Here is a 17618-nt window from a genome sequence, read left to right on the forward strand (position 1 = left end):
CCTACTGGGCATCAATCCCCACACCCTGGAATGTGCCCTGACGGGAAATGGAACCAGCATGGAACAACACCCAACCAACTGAGTCACACTAACCAGGGCCATTTAGAGATTTTTCAACTGCAGCCTTTAGAGTTAACCTATTAGAACAATAGTTTCTCATTACGATTGGGTAATTTTGTATTTTGACAAATTAATGCAGGACCTTTGAGTCTAATAATATTATTATATAAAAATACTTCTTTAGATATAGAGGAATCATTATTTAAGAATTAATAAATATTTCCCGGTGGGTGTGGCTCAGTGGTTGAGCATCGACCCATGCACCAAGAGGTTGCTGGTTCAATTCCCGGTCAAGGGCACCTGGGTTGCAGGTTCCATCCCCACTATCTAGAAATCAATGGAAAAAGTATCCTAAAGTGAGGATTAACCCCCTCTCAAAAAGAACTTGCCTTAAACCCAAGGTCTTTTGACCTTTAAGTCCAAGAATCTTCCATTTATCCAAGCTAGAGAGTAAACAGAGTAAAGTTATTTAATTATTTACTAAATAACTGTATGACCTTGACAGAGAATGTTAGGGCCTCAATACCTAACAGATTTTTTGAAGTCTTATGGCCAGTCACACACCCGATAAATATCCATTGTATCTCCAGCATCTCTTCTTGACAGATCTTTATGCTCTGTTTATATGTTTACAGATTTTCTTCACTTACTAGGCTACATCTAGAAATTATCTTCATTCATCAGGAGAATATATCTAACAGTATGTCCCACCGATAGAGTTACCAAAATAATTTTAATATATCATATTTTTTGCTATCTTTATTAATTTATTTTTGTTACAGATCTGTCTCCTTTTCCCCCCATTGACACCCTCCTCCCGCCCCCTACCCCAGCACTGTTGTGTCCATTGGTTACTCATACATGCATATAAGTTTTGTGGTTTATCTCTTATTTTGGTAATGTATTTTGAGACTATGTGAATATTCATTTTAACCTATCAGCTGGAGAAGTAGTACCCCAAAATAAGTTAGGTGCTTGTTCACAGCTATTTCTAAGACTGTAGGGAGGCTGTGCATATGTGATGAGCACCAGACATTAATTACAAACTGCTGGAAGCTTCAGATGTTCACTGTAGTATCCTTTCAAGTAAACAGTAGAAAAGGTTTTTAAAAGTTTTCCCTGAAATAAGCATAGGCTATAAAAAATGTAGGGCTGAGTTTTAGCCATATAAAATTTTACACCTAGAATAAAGTATAATGTGTAGAAAAGTTGAAATTTAAAAAAATTAGTTTTATTTTATAACCCAAAACATTGATTGGTTTTACATAACATATATTCTAAAAAATTATTACAATTGTTGACTTTTAAGGGATCATCTTTATCACTTACAAGAGCCATTTCTTATACAGTTTTCTGTGTTACATCATACACAAGCATCACAATGCTCGGGGGTGTGTGTTTGTACATGTGTCTGTATACACAAGAAAAACCTTTGTTTATAATGGTCATTTTCATTTCTAGGTTCACGTCAATTTACTTTTAATGGAAGCACGGATGCAAGCTGAACTTCTATATGCTCTTCGTGCCATAACTCGGCATTTGACCTGAAACATCACCCAGGGAAAATGCCATAGATGTGTAAAGACCTTTTCACATATGATATACATCAGAAGCTGTTTGTGATGTAGCATCAAAAATTATTCAATTCTCTGTGTCAAAGTTTAGCCGTTTTTTGGGGGCGGCTGTAATGTGCAATGATGTGTTTTCTTTTTCTTGATGCTTAACATTACTAACAATTGCAAAAATAATACTGCGGAGCACTACTTTGCATTGTTTATAGTTGGATTTTTGGAAACTGATCATAAATCATGAACCTGGTTTTCTTGATGCTTAACTTCAGCGCTTTGGGGTTTGTGTGTATGTGTATTTCTCTCCCCAACTTTTTTTTTGTTAAATAAGGAAAAGCGCTTACAATCTGCTCAAGCAATTGTTTATTCAGATATTGGAATTCAGCAAAGAATAACCTCCTCTGGCCACTCTCAACTTCTCCTGTTGTGTCCTAAATCTGGTAGAGGAAAAGCATGCGCTGTTGAACTAAGCTGCTCACAGGACACGTCCCTGTGTCCCCAGGAGATTATTTGTCAGGCACTGTTCAGTTTTTTTTTGTTTGTTTGTTTTTGTTTTTTTTTTACTGCTATTGGCGATAACGTGAAATGTGATACAGCCATTGTCCATAATTTAATGTGAAATTAATCATGATGAATTCTATAGCATGCTACTGAAATGCCAAATTCAGCTATTTTCTTTCTCTTCTGAAACATAAGTTTCAGTTTTCCATATCAGATGTATATATTAAAAGTGGAATTATGCACAATCCTTTCTATCACTGACAGTAATCCTCAGTCATCTTGAATAACCAGTGCTCACAGTGCTGCTTACAGTTCATTTAGTTGGCACATACAAACTTGTACCCACACAAGGCTGACCAAAAATTTTCTTTGCACATTTTTCTTTTCTCATAGTGTTTTCTATATTGCAGTAAGCAGAAGATTAATATACCTATATTTTTTCCTGTTAGGCTTCTAGAACTTACTTTCCATGATTTTTCTTATAATAGGTTAAACAGTGTATTATTCAAAGGTAAAAATTATGTTTCTATGCATTAATGTGAATGAACAACAACAACAAAAAGAGTGCAATATGTTAAAAAAATACTGAACTAAACTTTCCCCCTATTATGTCACTGCAGAAGTGTCCTTTAAAACAGAGCCATAAAGAAATTTGGTTCAAATTTCAGATTTCTTTATTGCACAAGGCTTTTGCCTTACTGGGGTTGAACAACGTTCCTTTCATGATGCCAAAGCGTCCCCTTCCCCAGAAAAATCTCTCTGGACAACTGGTGAAAAGGAAAGATGATCAAGTCTTAAGGGAGGAATATAAGCATCCAAAAAGTCACATTTTTGCATTGGTTTATGTTGCTTGACTAGACTATCTTCATAGAGCACAACATTATGTGTTTATAGCTTTAATTTGTGTTATGCTGATGAACCAGTGAAGTGCCTAAAGAGATGCTTGCACCTACCCAGTAGGACACGACTGCACGGCTCAAACACCCTTTGGTTAATTAATGGTGACTTGAATTGTGCACCGACATGCTAATTGTTTTAAAACAGATCCATTTTTTTCCCTAGTAAATAATAGAGTTAAAATTTTGTGTTAGAGTTCCCACAGAGATTTCATTTTAGATTTACTTGTTGTGTAGGACTTACTTTTTTTCTCTCTTTCTCTCATGAAAGCATAGTGGACTAGTGTTTTGTTAAATCATTTCCTCCTTTTTATCATCCTTTTCTGGGACAATATAGTAGGTTGCTTTTTTTTTAAAGATTTTGTTCCAGATAAGAAAATAGAAAGATGACTGTAAGCCTGTTAACATAAGGTAGTTCTGCATTTTTGGATTCCAGGATCTTCTCTGAAAACTTCCATGTAAGGAAAAAATTACTAATTTTTTAAAGACCCGGGTGGTTTATTTATAGAGATTATTCACAGAACTCGTGCCAGGTTTCTTCTGTTTTGTTTATTGATATACCATATGTTGGTTTTCTTCAATATCACATTATATAGATATGTATTACAAAGAAAGTATATAGGAGAATGGCAAAACCCAGACGACAACATAAATGTCCATTTAACTTCTTGAACTTGAGAACTTTCAAGTTGAGGATATCTTTTATTCTTGATATTTATTTTTTTTAAATAGAATTCTTTCAGTTAATAGCCCTACATTTTTGTGCAGGTGACCTCTATTACAGGATAAAAATGACTTTTATATATTGAAAAGGAGGAGAAATTCTCACAGAACACCCTATGAGCTTTAGACCAAAAGGGGAAACAAGGTTTAAGTAACGAAAATGGCCACTTCGTTTTTGTTTTTTTCTTTGTCCCCCCAGAACTGTAAGTAGTTGGAGTTTGGGTTACGGAAATATTAGTGCCTTTACTAGATCTCTTTCCTAGCAGAGTTTCCTTTCAGCTCAGCATTGATCTATCTCATCAGTAATCAGGAAAATAAGTTGGCTTGGAACTAGAAACAAAAACAAAACAATCTATTTATGAACCTCAGTGAACCAGCCTAGAGAAGTTGACCTCTGAAGGTGCCTCAGCACCTGCTCAGACGCAATGCACACAGCATTCCAGGTTGCGATACCATTGTGCAACGAGTTTGCTGTGGGCTTTATCTAATGCAGACTTGAAATTCTGATGCGGTTTTCCAGGGTGGTATTTTTTCAGAGTATTGAATTTACTATGTAGTAATTTATAGTATAGCTTTTTATATTAAAGTGTGATATTTTTAAAAGAACTATCTGGTTCCATTGGTGAAATGATGTGGTTATACAAGACGCTAACCTACACCGTGGGCTCACATCGTGCCAAACTTAAATGTGCAAGTGTACGTGAAAAAAGCACATGTGAATGTGAATTCTCTACCTTCGTTGCTATTGCGTTAAAATCAGTCTAGTCATCCACTGACGTATATGCTTGATCGATGTCTATTTACTTGTGAATTTCAAGTTTTCCACCTTCTGTTATAATTCTTCATTTCTCAGATCACCTTAAGAAATATCTAACTACTCTCCCATCTGAAAAAAAATCTGTTCTTTAACCTGATCCCTTGACTGTGGGAGTGGCCGGGCGGCTGCCTCATTGGATCCTTCTGATTAGGCCTCCTAAGGTGGACTCATGATATTTAGAAGAAAAGAGGCTTTTGAGACAGGACTACTCATTACCTTCCTCACCTTTTTAAACTAAGTATATTGTCTTGGTCTCGGGAAGAATCTTTGTCCCATTTGGGATACTTTGTAAATAAAAGATGGCTAATGCGGGATCTAGGGCATGGCCTTGGCCTTGAATTATGGCTTCAAACCCAAATAATGACCAAGCTCCACAGGGGTGTTTTAGAACAGAACTCAATGTAAGCTTTATATCAAATCCTGTTGGAACCAGAACCCCAGTTTAATTGTTACAGTCTCCTAGAACTTTTCAGTGCTTGAAAAAGCTAATTAACATGATTCCAGAGAAACTTTTTCCTTTTCCACCTTACAGAATGTTTTTTTTTTTAAATCCAAAATCTTAGAATTTTATGCCGCAGCAAAATAAGATTATCAGCAAACAAAGATCTGTACTTAAAAATAGTTCACCACTTTAGTGCGGAGTGCATGCATGTGTGACGGTAACATTCTTTTAAACTCTAAGGACAATTCATCAGGGAAAAAATAAATGTCAGTGCATATTATAAAAATGATTTGCACTGTACTAGTAGAATGAGGTTTTTGTTTTGTTTTATGTTGTGTTTAAAGACAATTCTAAATCATTCCTATGGAAAGCAAGACCTTAAGCTCTTTAATAGGACTTTTTCTTTTATGCAAATAGATGGTCTTGCATGGAGTAAACTTATGCAACAATAATGTTATATAAATAGATATGAAATTTTCTTAGTATAATTTAATAGCAAACTTAAAGATGTATGGCTCTACTGTTCAGATCGAGTTTTAAGTTAGCTAATCTGTATAATCAGAACCTATTCTAGGTGGCCGTCATCATAAACTATGTTTCCCTATAATATCCCTCTGGAGACTGAGAATCAAAATAAGCAGTCTTTCCTCAAAGCAGTACTGTAACATGAATGTATTCGTCTCAGTCAACAGAACTTAAATGCGCCCAGTCTGTGGAGCTTATTTCCATGCTAATGTGGCTTAGTTAGCAGTGTCTGCTCAGGTGAGACCTAGAACAAAAATTAGCAGGGGTGAAATGGGTCATAGAGGTAGAGGTATATGTCAAGGCAGAGCCTGGCGAGGAAGGAAAAGGTTTTCAAAACACAGGGGATGGAATTCCAAGAGTGTGGCTGACCTCAGTATCATACACTTAATATAAAGGAACCTTCCCATTGTGGGAGCTTCTACCTGCATTCAATCCACCCTTTCCACCTGCTTTCTCTTCCTCCAAGTGCCTCAAGCTCTACACATTCCCTCTCCTCCCCCTCGCTCAGCCCATCTTGGTCTGATGCCTTTTCACACTCCAAACCAAGCATCACCAGCCTCCTGCTGATAGTCACCAGCATTTACTTTTCTGAGTCACTTTTTCTCCATTCACTAAGAATGTGATTTTGTCCCAACTCCCTCTAGCTCCTGCTACCATCCAGCTATATTTTGGCTAACCTTTGCCCCAGATGCCCTACCAGATACTATGTAGCACCAAGTGTAATCCTGTCCATCCCAGACTGTTCTACTTTTCCCAGCTGCCAAAATGTCTTGCTCTCCTCTACCTCATCCCCAAAGGGCCTATAAATTCAGAGTATCCAACCTTTTCATGGATTCACTCTCTGTTGTTCAGTAATACTACTGTCCATATTTTAAATAAATCATAGAAGAGTTTTGCCTTCTAACAAAGTAGGAATCTTTATATTTATACATGATACAGAAATTAAACTATTTCTACCATGCAGAATTTAGCATTTAACAGGATTTTGAAGTGATTGAATTGCCATTCTAACCTGGATCTGTATTAGGTAATAAATACTGGTATTAGTCCAAGTTATTTGAATGTAAATTTAAAATTCCCCAGAAGTCCAGACTGATCTGTAACCCTTCAGTGGGACAGGACATTTCTGGCATACAAATGGATGGTGGTTTAGTCATTTGTTTTATTTGATGGTATTTGGGCCTTGAAACACATTTCTAATAGAAAGATAATGGTAAAGGGTGTTTAGGTGGTCCTATTGGATCACAGAAGCCCATTTGATTATAATATGTTTAAAATACCACAAAATTGGCTGCATAAGAGTTTGATCAAGATTTCCTGGGTTAGACTAAGCTTCTCACCCCCATGCCTACCCTGTTCTCATGGTGGGGAAATGTCCTAAGGGGTTTCCGGAAAGGGAACACATTGGAAAAGTCGTCTTTATTTTCTGCCTGCACTTAGGTACATCCAGACAGTATCATTGAGGAACGGGAAATGCACAGGGAAGGAAAAAGCAACAGTTCTTTCTCTCCAGGCAGTGTACTCACTGTAGTTCGTAGAGAAGAACTGGTCAGGTTTCAAACGTGGGATGTGTTTGTCTATAGACGGTTGTCTGACCCACAGACCAACGAACCACCTGTTGGAAAGTATCGATTATTATGATCAGTGGTGGTATCTGGATGCTTTCCATTCCCATTCCTGAACAACCCAACCTGACTGCAGAGTCTAGTAAATGCCTTTAAGGGCCCAGGAATGAATCAATGCCTAGATAAGAAATGAGACAATAATGGAGACTGCAGGAATGGTTTTATTAAATCATATGTCATGAAGTATTTGTTCTAGCTTTAAATTAATCATGGCTGCACCACCATGAAGTACAGAATTGAAAAAGGAGAGATACAGGGTGGGGGAAGGAAGAATATCTGATTCTTTGCAATGCTTGTAGAAATTTTTGAAATAATGAAATGCATACTATAAAATAGCCTTTAGAACAAACACCCCATTTTACAGCTCATAGGGCACATCAAACAGTAGTAAGAGTAGTAAGTCTAAATATGACATATATAAATCTTGGTATACAAATTTGCAAAAACAGTCTATTTCACCCCTCAATTTAGCCTCTTAGAAGTGAATGTATGAATCCTGGTTAGCTAGGTGTTTGCATTATGACACTGAACGAAATGGATTATACATCTCTTTCTTAATCAGTCTTCACAAATTTTCAACCGGCTTCTGAATCTGATAAGGAAGCATCATGAGGATAGGTAAAGGAGACATCCATCGGGTAGCCAAGTAGTTTCCTTTGTGATGTTGAGGCTGTTTCTCCTTTCTGAATTTTACTGGTTCTCTAAAATAAACAGTAAGAGTTAAATGGTACCCTTGTTCATCAAGGAAAGTTATCCAAACTCTATATCTAATGCTAATATTTTCTCTGCATTCATTTATCTTCTCTGGAAAGAAAATACAATTTTTCCCTTCCTCTTTCTCTTCACATTTACTCTTTTCAACCTCAGATAAGAGAGACAGAAAGCAAACCACAAGCCAATTTGGCATCTTTGCGCTAATAGAATAGTGACATCCACATGCACAGCCTGAACAAGGTGAAAAGACCCTGTCAAGTCGACTCGGAACACGACCTTGCCTCTTGGACTAGCTCCTTCAAACCTGAAAATAACTTTTCTGGTCGTGGAAGAACTGGATGTATTCTTTAGCTTATAACATAGGATTTGAACTTGAAATCTCTTTTTTTTTTTTAAAAAATCCTGATTTTGCAGGGCAGCTACATGATGAATGTATATATTAAGACTATTGTAGCTGAATTGCACATGAAATCAGATTGCCAACTTCTTGACTTTCAATTTTAGACTTCATTTTATCCTTAAGTTGTGAGCAATATATGTAGCATGCTGTGAAATGTCTATTATAGTTCTTTAATTCATCAGTATTAATACAGGATTATCTTTTGCGTTCCTTGGTACTTTTTATTCAATGTAATCAGAAGCTGTGATGTTTTGCCTTTGTAGTCCTGTGCTTTGTTACTGTAATTTTTTTTTTTTTTTTTTACGAAGCACGTGACTTTGGACTAATGTGAGGCGGATGATCTTAAGACTGCTATATGTATCAGTCTCTTACTATATAAGGTTTTCCATTAGAATAAGCTTTTATCAAATAGATCATTGATGCAATTTAGGATTTACACAATTTTCATTGTCAAATGCAGTCTTATATTTATAGTTTCAATTCTGAAAATAGCAGACTTGATGAACAGCCACTTGAAACGTGTTCTGGCGAACCAGACCCTGCTGTAGATGTATTCAAAGGTAGTTAACCATAAGCCTTTCAACTCTTAAGCCCTCCACATGAGTCAGCAGTTAAGGAGATTATAGAACCCATGACAGCTTTTTGTATGTATAACTAGGTTTTATTTTTCTTATGTCGCTGATTTTACAGCTCTGACTAAAGCTGACCTGAATGGATCAGTTTATGTGTAATATTCTAGTGCTTCAATGCCTTGTTTTTTTTTGGAGGGATGGGTAATATTATTTGAACAGATGCAGAAGGAACTGTTAGTGAGTCAAGATAAACACATTTGAAATAAAGGAACTGTGTATTAACATGTTAACAATTCATAACTGCACTTTTTATGACATTTTGAAAATCTATTTATAGGTACAGAACAATGGGTTTTGTTAAACTGTATCACATTTATACTTGCAAAAATTTATTTCATTGTTATTAGTAGGAATTTTATTGGTTCAATAAAATTGGCAAAACTGAATCCTGATTGTTTGCTTTTATACATGTATATACATATTTATATTTACATTGGAGTAGCATTCTTGCCCAGTGTTGTTTCTGTTTCATTATTGAGACAGGCCTTCTAAAAGACATCAGAATTGTAAGAGTCATTTTTTTCCCTTATTCCTTCCTGACCCACAATTTTCTCATGACATTTCTTATATTCACTCAATATTGCATTAGTAGAATATTGCAATAGTATAAATTGGGCAAAATGTGTAGTTATTGTGACCTTTTAAAATATCAGTTGTGATCTCAGCACGATGAAAATTAATTTCACTATTTTCTCATTACAAAAATAGTAAAGAAGTAATGTCGTTTGTTTTATTCATTTTTTAAAGGAAATTTTTAAAAATATTTTCTTTATTGATAGAGAAGAAGGGAGAAGGAGAGGGAGATAGAGACATCAATGAGAGAGAACATCAATTGGCTGCCTCCTGTATGCCCCCCCCACTGGGGATTGGGTCCATAACCTGGGCATGTGCCCTGGCCTGGAATTGAACCGGGAACCTCTTGGTGCATGAGTCGATGCCCAACCACTGAGCCACAATGGCCGGGCTTGAAGTGATATCATTTTATGGATGAGAAAATTGAGCCCAGGAGCTGGTACCTGGATCGGCACGGTGAGGATTTGTACTAGGTCTTTCTGATACCACTTTGTACACTGAACTTCACTACCTTAGTTCAGCCTACATGTCTTGCTTAATGAGCTATATGACCATGCTGTCAACATGACATTTTACTGCAAACCAGAAGTTAGATAACTTTCCTCTCTGGCTAACCAACAGCTTTTATAGTTGTAAAAAGTTGATTTTTTTCCCTCCAGTCCTAAAAGTCCCTTTGATTTAAAAGATGGCCCTGAGGAGAAGGTGCACAGACCAGCATATAAAATCAGCACCTGTCCATTTAAAGGCTGGTTGTTTTCCCAACGAGCAGCCTGGTGCTAAAGCTAAAGAAGACTCAGGAAAGCTTGCGCCTGCTGCATTTTATTTTTAGGACCACTCTGCTACATGGCAGAAGTTACCTAGTCAAAGGCATCGGTTCTAATGCACAGAACCTTCTAACTGTGAGTTGAGAAGAAAGTCGACCCCAGAGGATGTCTCTTCTCCCATGATCCCACATACTTCACGTTTCAAAACACAGGTGAGCCCAAACCTTTCCATAAAACTCTTTAAAAGGAACTTGAGGGAAGAATTCTTTTTTTTTTTTTTCTCACCCGAGGACATTTTTCCATTTTTGTTCAGATAGAGTGGGAGGGTGAGAGAGAGAGAGAAACATCGACGTGAAAGGGACACATCGAGTGACTGCCACCCGCACAACCCCACCAGGGCCGGGGACAAACTGCAACCGAGGTACATGCCCTTAGCGGGAACTGAACCCGGGTCTCTCTGTACCGCAGGCCGACGCTCTAACCGCTGAGCCAAACCAGCCAGGGTGGGAAGAATTCTTAAACTTTTCTTTGCATTGGCCTGCTCCCAAAATAAACGTAAATAAATCCTCTTTGCATCAAGGTGAAATTCAGGAGAACTCCCCTGGCTGCAGGACTTCCCCCCGTACTTGTGGAGGTGTCAGTGCATGCCCTGTGGGCACCACTTCCGTCACCACGGCCCCTCTAGCTCCCCGTCCTGCTGCCGCGGCCACCAGGTCCATGCAGGCTGAGGCCAGGTGTCCACAGCAACAGTAGGAAAGTACCTCCTGTGGCCCTGGACTGCTTTCCTGCCCCGGGGCTGCACTGAGTGTTCGTGGCATGATGCCAGGGGGAACTGCCTTTGAGCTGAGTGTGCACAACCAGAAGTGCAGGGAGTTAACGGTTAACCCACAACCCACGAGGTGACTGACTGGAGACAATGCCGGAATGCTTCCTTCTTTCATTTCCCTAGGCCACAATTTGGAGACTCCCAGGGCTTGGTGGAATTGAGTACCAGTCCAACTCTATCTCCTGTTTCAGCCCTCCTGTCCTCCGGTCCTGCCCCTAGATCTCAAATCAGCTTCGGTCCTGGGCCCTGCTTCCCCGGGAGCCCCGGCCAAGATAAGGCAGTACAGGCTGGGGGGTTAGAGAGCAGGTCCTAAAGTCAATACAAATCTAAGCGCCACCACTACTCCTACCTGACCTTCAACAAGTGATTTAATATTGTAGTTCCTTTGATTCCTCAGCTGGAAAATGCAGGTAACAGTAATAAAGAAGACACAGCCCTTGTCCTCAGGAAGGGGGAGGTGTGGGTGAGAGGGTAAGACAGGGGACATCTGTCAACATGGAAAAGAATGAGGTAACAGCTTGTGAAATGGGGGTGGGGTCATAAAAATAGCACTGTTAAGAAAGAAAGATCTCTTATCCTTTGAGACGACATGGAGGGACCTGGAAAGTATTTCCTAAGTGAAAGAAGCCAAGCAGAAAAAGACAAATACCACTTATGATCTCACTTATATACAGAATATAATGAACATAACAGTCTGAGGAATATGGTAGACCCCAAAAACATGGAAGTAGGGCACAGACTGACATCCCTCAGAAGAGGGGGTGGGAAGAGATAAACCACAGAACTTATATGCATGAATGCATGACCAATGGACATGGACAACTAAGCCGGGGACGGGACGGGGCGAGGGTGGGATGGGGAGGGGGGTGCCAATGGGGTAAAAAGGAGAAAAATCTGTAACAACAACAACAAAAATAGCACCGTTTATCAAGAACCTTCTCAATATTAGGAACTTGAAACACAACTTGATTATAATCACCCTGCAAGTATGTATCATCCCCATTTTAGACAGTTAAAAATACAGGCTTAGCAAAATCAAGCAGCAAGTCAGGCCGAACAAGTGGGTGGCGGCCCTGTTCTCAGGCCTGTCTGACTTTCATAGAGACTCTTTCTCCTGTATGCCAAGTAAACACGCGGTGCCCTTGAGTTTGCTGCTATCAGTGACGGTTCTAAAACGGGTAATAGTTAAACAGACACCTGTAGAATATCTGAGATGTGGATTTGCAGAGACTGTGGAACACGACATTGAGGTAGGAAGAGGGAGCAGGGACCCCCTGTACCAGGCAGGGCGGGTGTGCTGCCCTCACATTAGGAGGTGAATTTGGAAAGTGTCGTTTGGTCAGACTGCAGGGTCTGAAAGGTTAGGCTAAAACACTTATGTTTATTCATTTGGAAAGGAGATGAAAGCCACTTTCAATGGCTTTTTTTTTTTTTTTTTTTTTTTTTTTTTTTACCACTGGGATGGATGTGTCCCTGATAACCAAAGTCTGACTAAAATTTCAGGGCAGGAAAGACAGGTCTGCAAGGTAACTGTGATTCCTCCTTTGGGAAGTTCTATGAATATCTGAAATAATTTCCTGAAAACTTTGACACATCCTCTGATGACGTACACCAGGCTATCCTTGGTGAAACATCCTACTGACACACAAGGCTGTACCTTCGCACATGTGTGCACACAGACCCTTCTGGACCAACGTGAGCCTTCAGCTCCGTGCTTTCTAACTACACTTGACCTAAACGAGTAAGTTAGGGCACAGCTGTGGTAGATGGTTTGCATAAATAGCACAATTTATGTCCTCCCTGCATCCACACCCTTTGGACTGTAACTTAACAAATTCCCTCATCCAGAGGTGAGTCTGTTTCTCCACTTTTGAATATGGGTTCACCCCATGGCTTGAAGGGGCATTGTTCAAGCTGCAAACCTGGGCCTTAAGAGCACGTGTCCACTGTCCCTTGAGAATCCTGCCACGCTGGGCTGGCCCGCGGAGGGCCGCCAGCTGGGCGAGCCTCCGCCGCGTGGGATCCACCCGAGGTGGGCAAGTCAGCCTGCCTGCAACGGTGCCGGCCCGGGCGCCTCCGCAAGCCCGGCTCCGACAGCCCGCCGGCCCGCAGACTCCTGGGTATCGCGCACCATTGAGGTTCTGCGGTGTGTGTTCCACCCATTATTGTGGCAGGATCGGGAGCAGGGTGTCTGAGGGGGAGGAGGAACGTGTAACAAAAATAAATTAATAAAAATGGCAACAACAACAAAAAATAGACATTCCTGGAAACCACCCAAACTTCCTGAATCAGAGGGAGGTACGGGTTCACACAATTTCCCTTTTTACAAGCTCCCCACATACATTTTTCTGCACTCAGCACCACAGCGGTCTCCTTTTGAGACCCAGGTGTCATTTGGAAGCAGGGCCCTTAAGTGACATTCTCTACGTGGCCTTAAATCCACCGTTACTGCCCCGCCCCTGCCATTCAGTCTAGGACCAGAAACCGAGGAGGGTTCACATCTTATTACATCAGCAAATCAAATGGGATCTCGAAGGAGCTCCATCAAAGTTGGATTCCCCAACTATTCCTGAATTGGAAACTACAATCAAAAGGCTAAGTAAGCCCTGACCAGTTTGGCTCAGCGGTTAGAGTGTTGGCCTGTGGATCCAGGGGGTCACAAGTTCAATTCCCAGTCAAGGACATGTACCTGGGTTGCAGGTTTCATCCCCAGCCCTGTAGGCTTGTGCGGGAGGCAACCAATCGATGTGTTTCTCTCTCTCTCTTCCCCCACTTCCCTTCCACTTTACCTAAAAAAGTCAATGGGAAAATCTCCTCGGGTGAAACACCCTTAGTGCACAGTTCTGGATTGCTTTCAGGAAGGGCTGTGCCAACTACACCTTCAGTGCGCATGATGCCCCTGCGCTGTGGTCACAAGCACTTCAGACAAACCATCTCCTTTATGATTCTGCCCAGTGCTGGCCTTGTGAGATGAAGCAGAAGTCCTCTGTGCCTGACCAAGGACTCAGTGAGGGGCAAGGCTCGGACAGCTGTGGGGCTTCTGAACCAGCAAGAAGGACTCTGATCACTTGTTTGAAGCAAAGAGATTCTGTGTGGTTTTAAGACAGATGTGGCTACCCAGCCTGAAGGGGGTATGGCAGCACTGAGTCCGCGGCTGCTTGGCCAGGGCTGGCGGAGACGGCCTACAGAGCATTCCCTACAGAAAGCACCATCTGAGCTGAGACAGGGCTGACGTCCATGGAGGTCCCCTGATGGGGTACAGGGACTGGCTGACAGGGCAGGAGTAACAGGCATGGGCAAGGTTGAGGGCTTTGAAGACCCTGCACGTGAACTCCAGGCAGTGGGCATGGTGGTGACAGAGCCAGTAGCCCTCATCGCCTCATTCAGCTTCCTGGTGCCGTCATGGGGCTTCTAGCTGCCCAAGGCTTTGCTCACCCAAGTTCTCCAAAAGCAGCATGTCCCTTCTCATACACCCGCTGAGCACCTTCTATGTAAAACAGGATTCTGTACTTGGCACTTTCCACTCAGTTCTGCCTGTGAGCCCAAAAGGATTCAGGAGCTAGCAAAGTGCTCCTATGTCCCAAGTGAAACTGCAGTCCGTGTATTCAGGACAAGCAAAAACAAAAACAGCACAACCTGTTTGTGAGCCTTACCGCAACCCTAATCCCAGCTATAAAAGCTTGAGGTGGAAGAGGCAGGGAGAGGCTATTTTGTTGGAAAGAACTGTGCTTTGAGTCCCAGCTCCCTTCATGAAGACCAGTCAGGAATTTATACATGTCTTGTGGAGATTAAAGAACCCCATAGACTAGTGTTCAACTTCAATCTAAAAGAAAGTGCAGCCTGGCCGGTGTGGCTCACTGGTTGAGTGTCAACCCGTGCACCGAGAGGTCTCCAGTTCGATTCCCAGGTCAGGGCACATGCCCAGGTTGTGGGCCTGATCCCCAGTGGGGGCCATGCAGCAGGAGGCCAGTCAATGTTCTCTCTCAATGATGTTTTGTTTTTTTTTAAAATATGTTTTTATTGATTTTTTTAGAGAGAGAAGGGAAAGAGAGATAGATACATTGATGTGAGAGAGAAACATCGATCTGCTGCTCCTGCATGCCCCCACTGGGGACTGAGCCCACAACCTGGGCATGTGCCCTGACCAGGAATCAAACCTGCAACCTCTTGGTGCCTGGGTTGATGCTCAACCACTGAGCCACACCAGCTGGGCTCATTGATGTTTCTATCTCTCTCACCCTCTCCTTTCCTCTTTCTCTAAAATCAATAAAGAAAAAATATCTTAAAAAATAAAATGAAAGAAAGCCCGAAGGCTAAGCTGTGGCTTCAGCTGACCTCACTGACTGGCAGGCCAGCCTGGTAGGGGTGGGGGGACAGGAAACAGCAAAAACAACTCTTCCGGCCTTTGCCATAGCCAGGACGCGCAAGCTCTCTGTAGGCCAAAGAAAGAATTGAATAGGTAACCAGACTGGTGCTATCTCGAAGGGACACTGTCCAGGAGGGGCCAGCCAGAGTGAGATGCCCGGCACACAGGCCAGAGAGCGCCTCTCCTGTGTCAGTCCACTGTGTGGCCTGGACTGTGGCTGAGCAACGGAAGCTATAGCAGGAGTTTTCAGCTGTGTGTGTGAAGAGGGGAAGAAGAATACCAACATGCTCAGATTTGCATTTCAAGAACATTCTGGCTGGAGCATGAAGAATGAGGGTGGCCAGAACCGAAGCAGGAAGGCTGATTAGTAAGACAGTCAGGTGAAGGGAGCAGGTATCGAAGACTAGGATGGGGACTGCAGAAAGGATGGGAAGCAGAGGGATTTGGGAGATAAGCAAGAGGTAAAAGTGACTGGACTGGGGGAGGGTAAACAATAATGAAGTGTCAGGATGACTCCTAGGCTCCTGGCTGGCCCATGAGGCTGCCCGATGGAGCCATTTACTTAGAGAACCCTGGGAAGGGGTCACGTGCTAGGAAAGAAACCATGTGTTTGCCTTGGTCACTGAGAATTTGGGTTGACTTTAAGATGTAGAGACAAAGATGTCAAGTAGGTGAAATGAAGCTTTGTACATGGGTGAGATGGCTTAGGAAAAAGAGTGAGGGGTGAAGGTAATCTAAGAGCCAGCCTTGAAGGACTCACCATTTCAGGCCAGCGAGAGGAGAAGGCACCAGTGCGGGGATGAGGGAGAGAAGGCGTGGCCACCTGGCTGCACAACAGGAAGTGAAACAGACAAGTTCCCTGCCTGCATGGAGTTTACAGTCAGGTGGAGGGGCAGGGACATTAAGCAAGAAACCCATAGTCATAGAACTATAAACTGGAATGAATGTTGTAGGAAAAGAGGGAACACCCGTGAGTTGTGGGGCAGGGCAGGGTTCTCTGAGTGATATTTCTTCAGAGCAGCTCCTCTGCCTCGGAATGCTACTGAGGGGCCCCTGTCCCAGGGTAGATGCCCGATCCCCGGAGATCTCTTTCTTTCTTTCTTTTTATTTTTGTATATAAGTACATTGGAAATATATCTGTAGTGAAAAAGACATCTAGGTTCTCATGGGCTTCTGCTTTCTGTTCATTCAGCTATGCACTTAGAAAACCAACTTTGAGGATGAAAAGGCTAAGTATCTTCTTAGTTTTAATTTTCCGCCTTAGGCATTCTGAAAACTTGTCTGGGTCTCCTAGGTCCAAGGACCACACTGTCTTCATAGACCTGCCTATACTCAGTGCCTTCTGGGATTCCTTATACATTTCAGTGGGCCACCTGGACAATGGAACTTTCATTCTATTAGTCTTCCAGTTCTTAATACAGACTCAGAGCTATGCCTGAGAATGTGCATTTCTGTCCTCCTGTTCCCTTTTTTCCTCCAAAGGGAAGTTGCTTGTCTTCCAAAAATAATATCCTCACTTGACCAACTCTCCCAGTCAGGTAGAGGACCCCAAAAGCACTGTCAACTGCCAAAAAGTAAGGTGAGGCTCCTCTTCTCTCCCTGAATCAAGTTATTTGGAATCTTGACTGATGGCAAACCCCACAAGCACAGAGCAAAGGTCCCACCCCCAGTCCCCCAAAAAGCCCCCGGTGATTTCTTAGACCTCTGGCACTGAAGACACCAGTCAGTGCACAGTGAACAGGGAAGTGTTTGAAGGAGGGGAACTCCCTGGCGTCTGCTCTCTGCTTCCCCACCGCAGAATGTTCTTCCCTCCCCAGCTACTTCCCAGCAGGTGCTAGGGGCCCACTGACTCAGTGCCTTCCACTAGTGTGAGTCTTCCCAGAGAAGGAGGAGGACCTGCAGAATTGACCCAGGGCACAAATGCCCAGCCAGCCATGAAAGGGTGGAAGAGAAAGCATTGCAGGCCCTGGTCCAATCGGAAGATATTTGGGCTCTTGTCCAAGGCTTGGAGACCTGCACACCCTGGCCTGAGCTGACCCTGAAGGGAGCCAAGCCCTTGCTCAAAGCAAAGTGACCCCAGAGGGTGTCAGGTACCACTCAGCCCTGCCAAGCAGTCTGCAAAGAAATGTTAACTAGGGTTGCCATGGTGGTCTTTGTGCTGAGGGCAAGAGAGGGTCAGATGGCTG

At 42.1% G+C, this 17618-nt stretch overlaps 2 protein-coding genes across 2 annotated transcripts in view; one reads left to right on the forward strand and one right to left on the reverse strand.

The window, feature by feature from the left end:
* SESN3 (sestrin 3) overlaps positions 1-9289 on the forward strand; it is a 69210-nt gene extending 59921 nt beyond the window's left edge. The window contains exon 10 of the mRNA XM_036260072.1: positions 1522-9289. Within this exon, the coding sequence (XP_036115965.1) occupies positions 1522-1608 (87 nt within the window). The 3' untranslated portion in view covers positions 1609-9289. The remainder of the gene's footprint in view (positions 1-1521) is intronic.
* Positions 7752-17618, reverse strand: part of ENDOD1 (endonuclease domain containing 1) — a 77192-nt gene continuing 67325 nt past the window's right edge. Inside the window, exon 6 of the transcript XR_004959334.1 lies at positions 7752-7858. The gene's annotated coding sequence lies outside the window, so the exon portion shown is untranslated. The remainder of the gene's footprint in view (positions 7859-17618) is intronic.

Source organism: Molossus molossus, unplaced genomic scaffold (genome assembly GCF_014108415.1).
Source record: "Molossus molossus isolate mMolMol1 unplaced genomic scaffold, mMolMol1.p scaffold_m16_p_13, whole genome shotgun sequence".
NCBI lineage: Eukaryota > Metazoa > Chordata > Mammalia > Chiroptera > Molossidae > Molossus > Molossus molossus.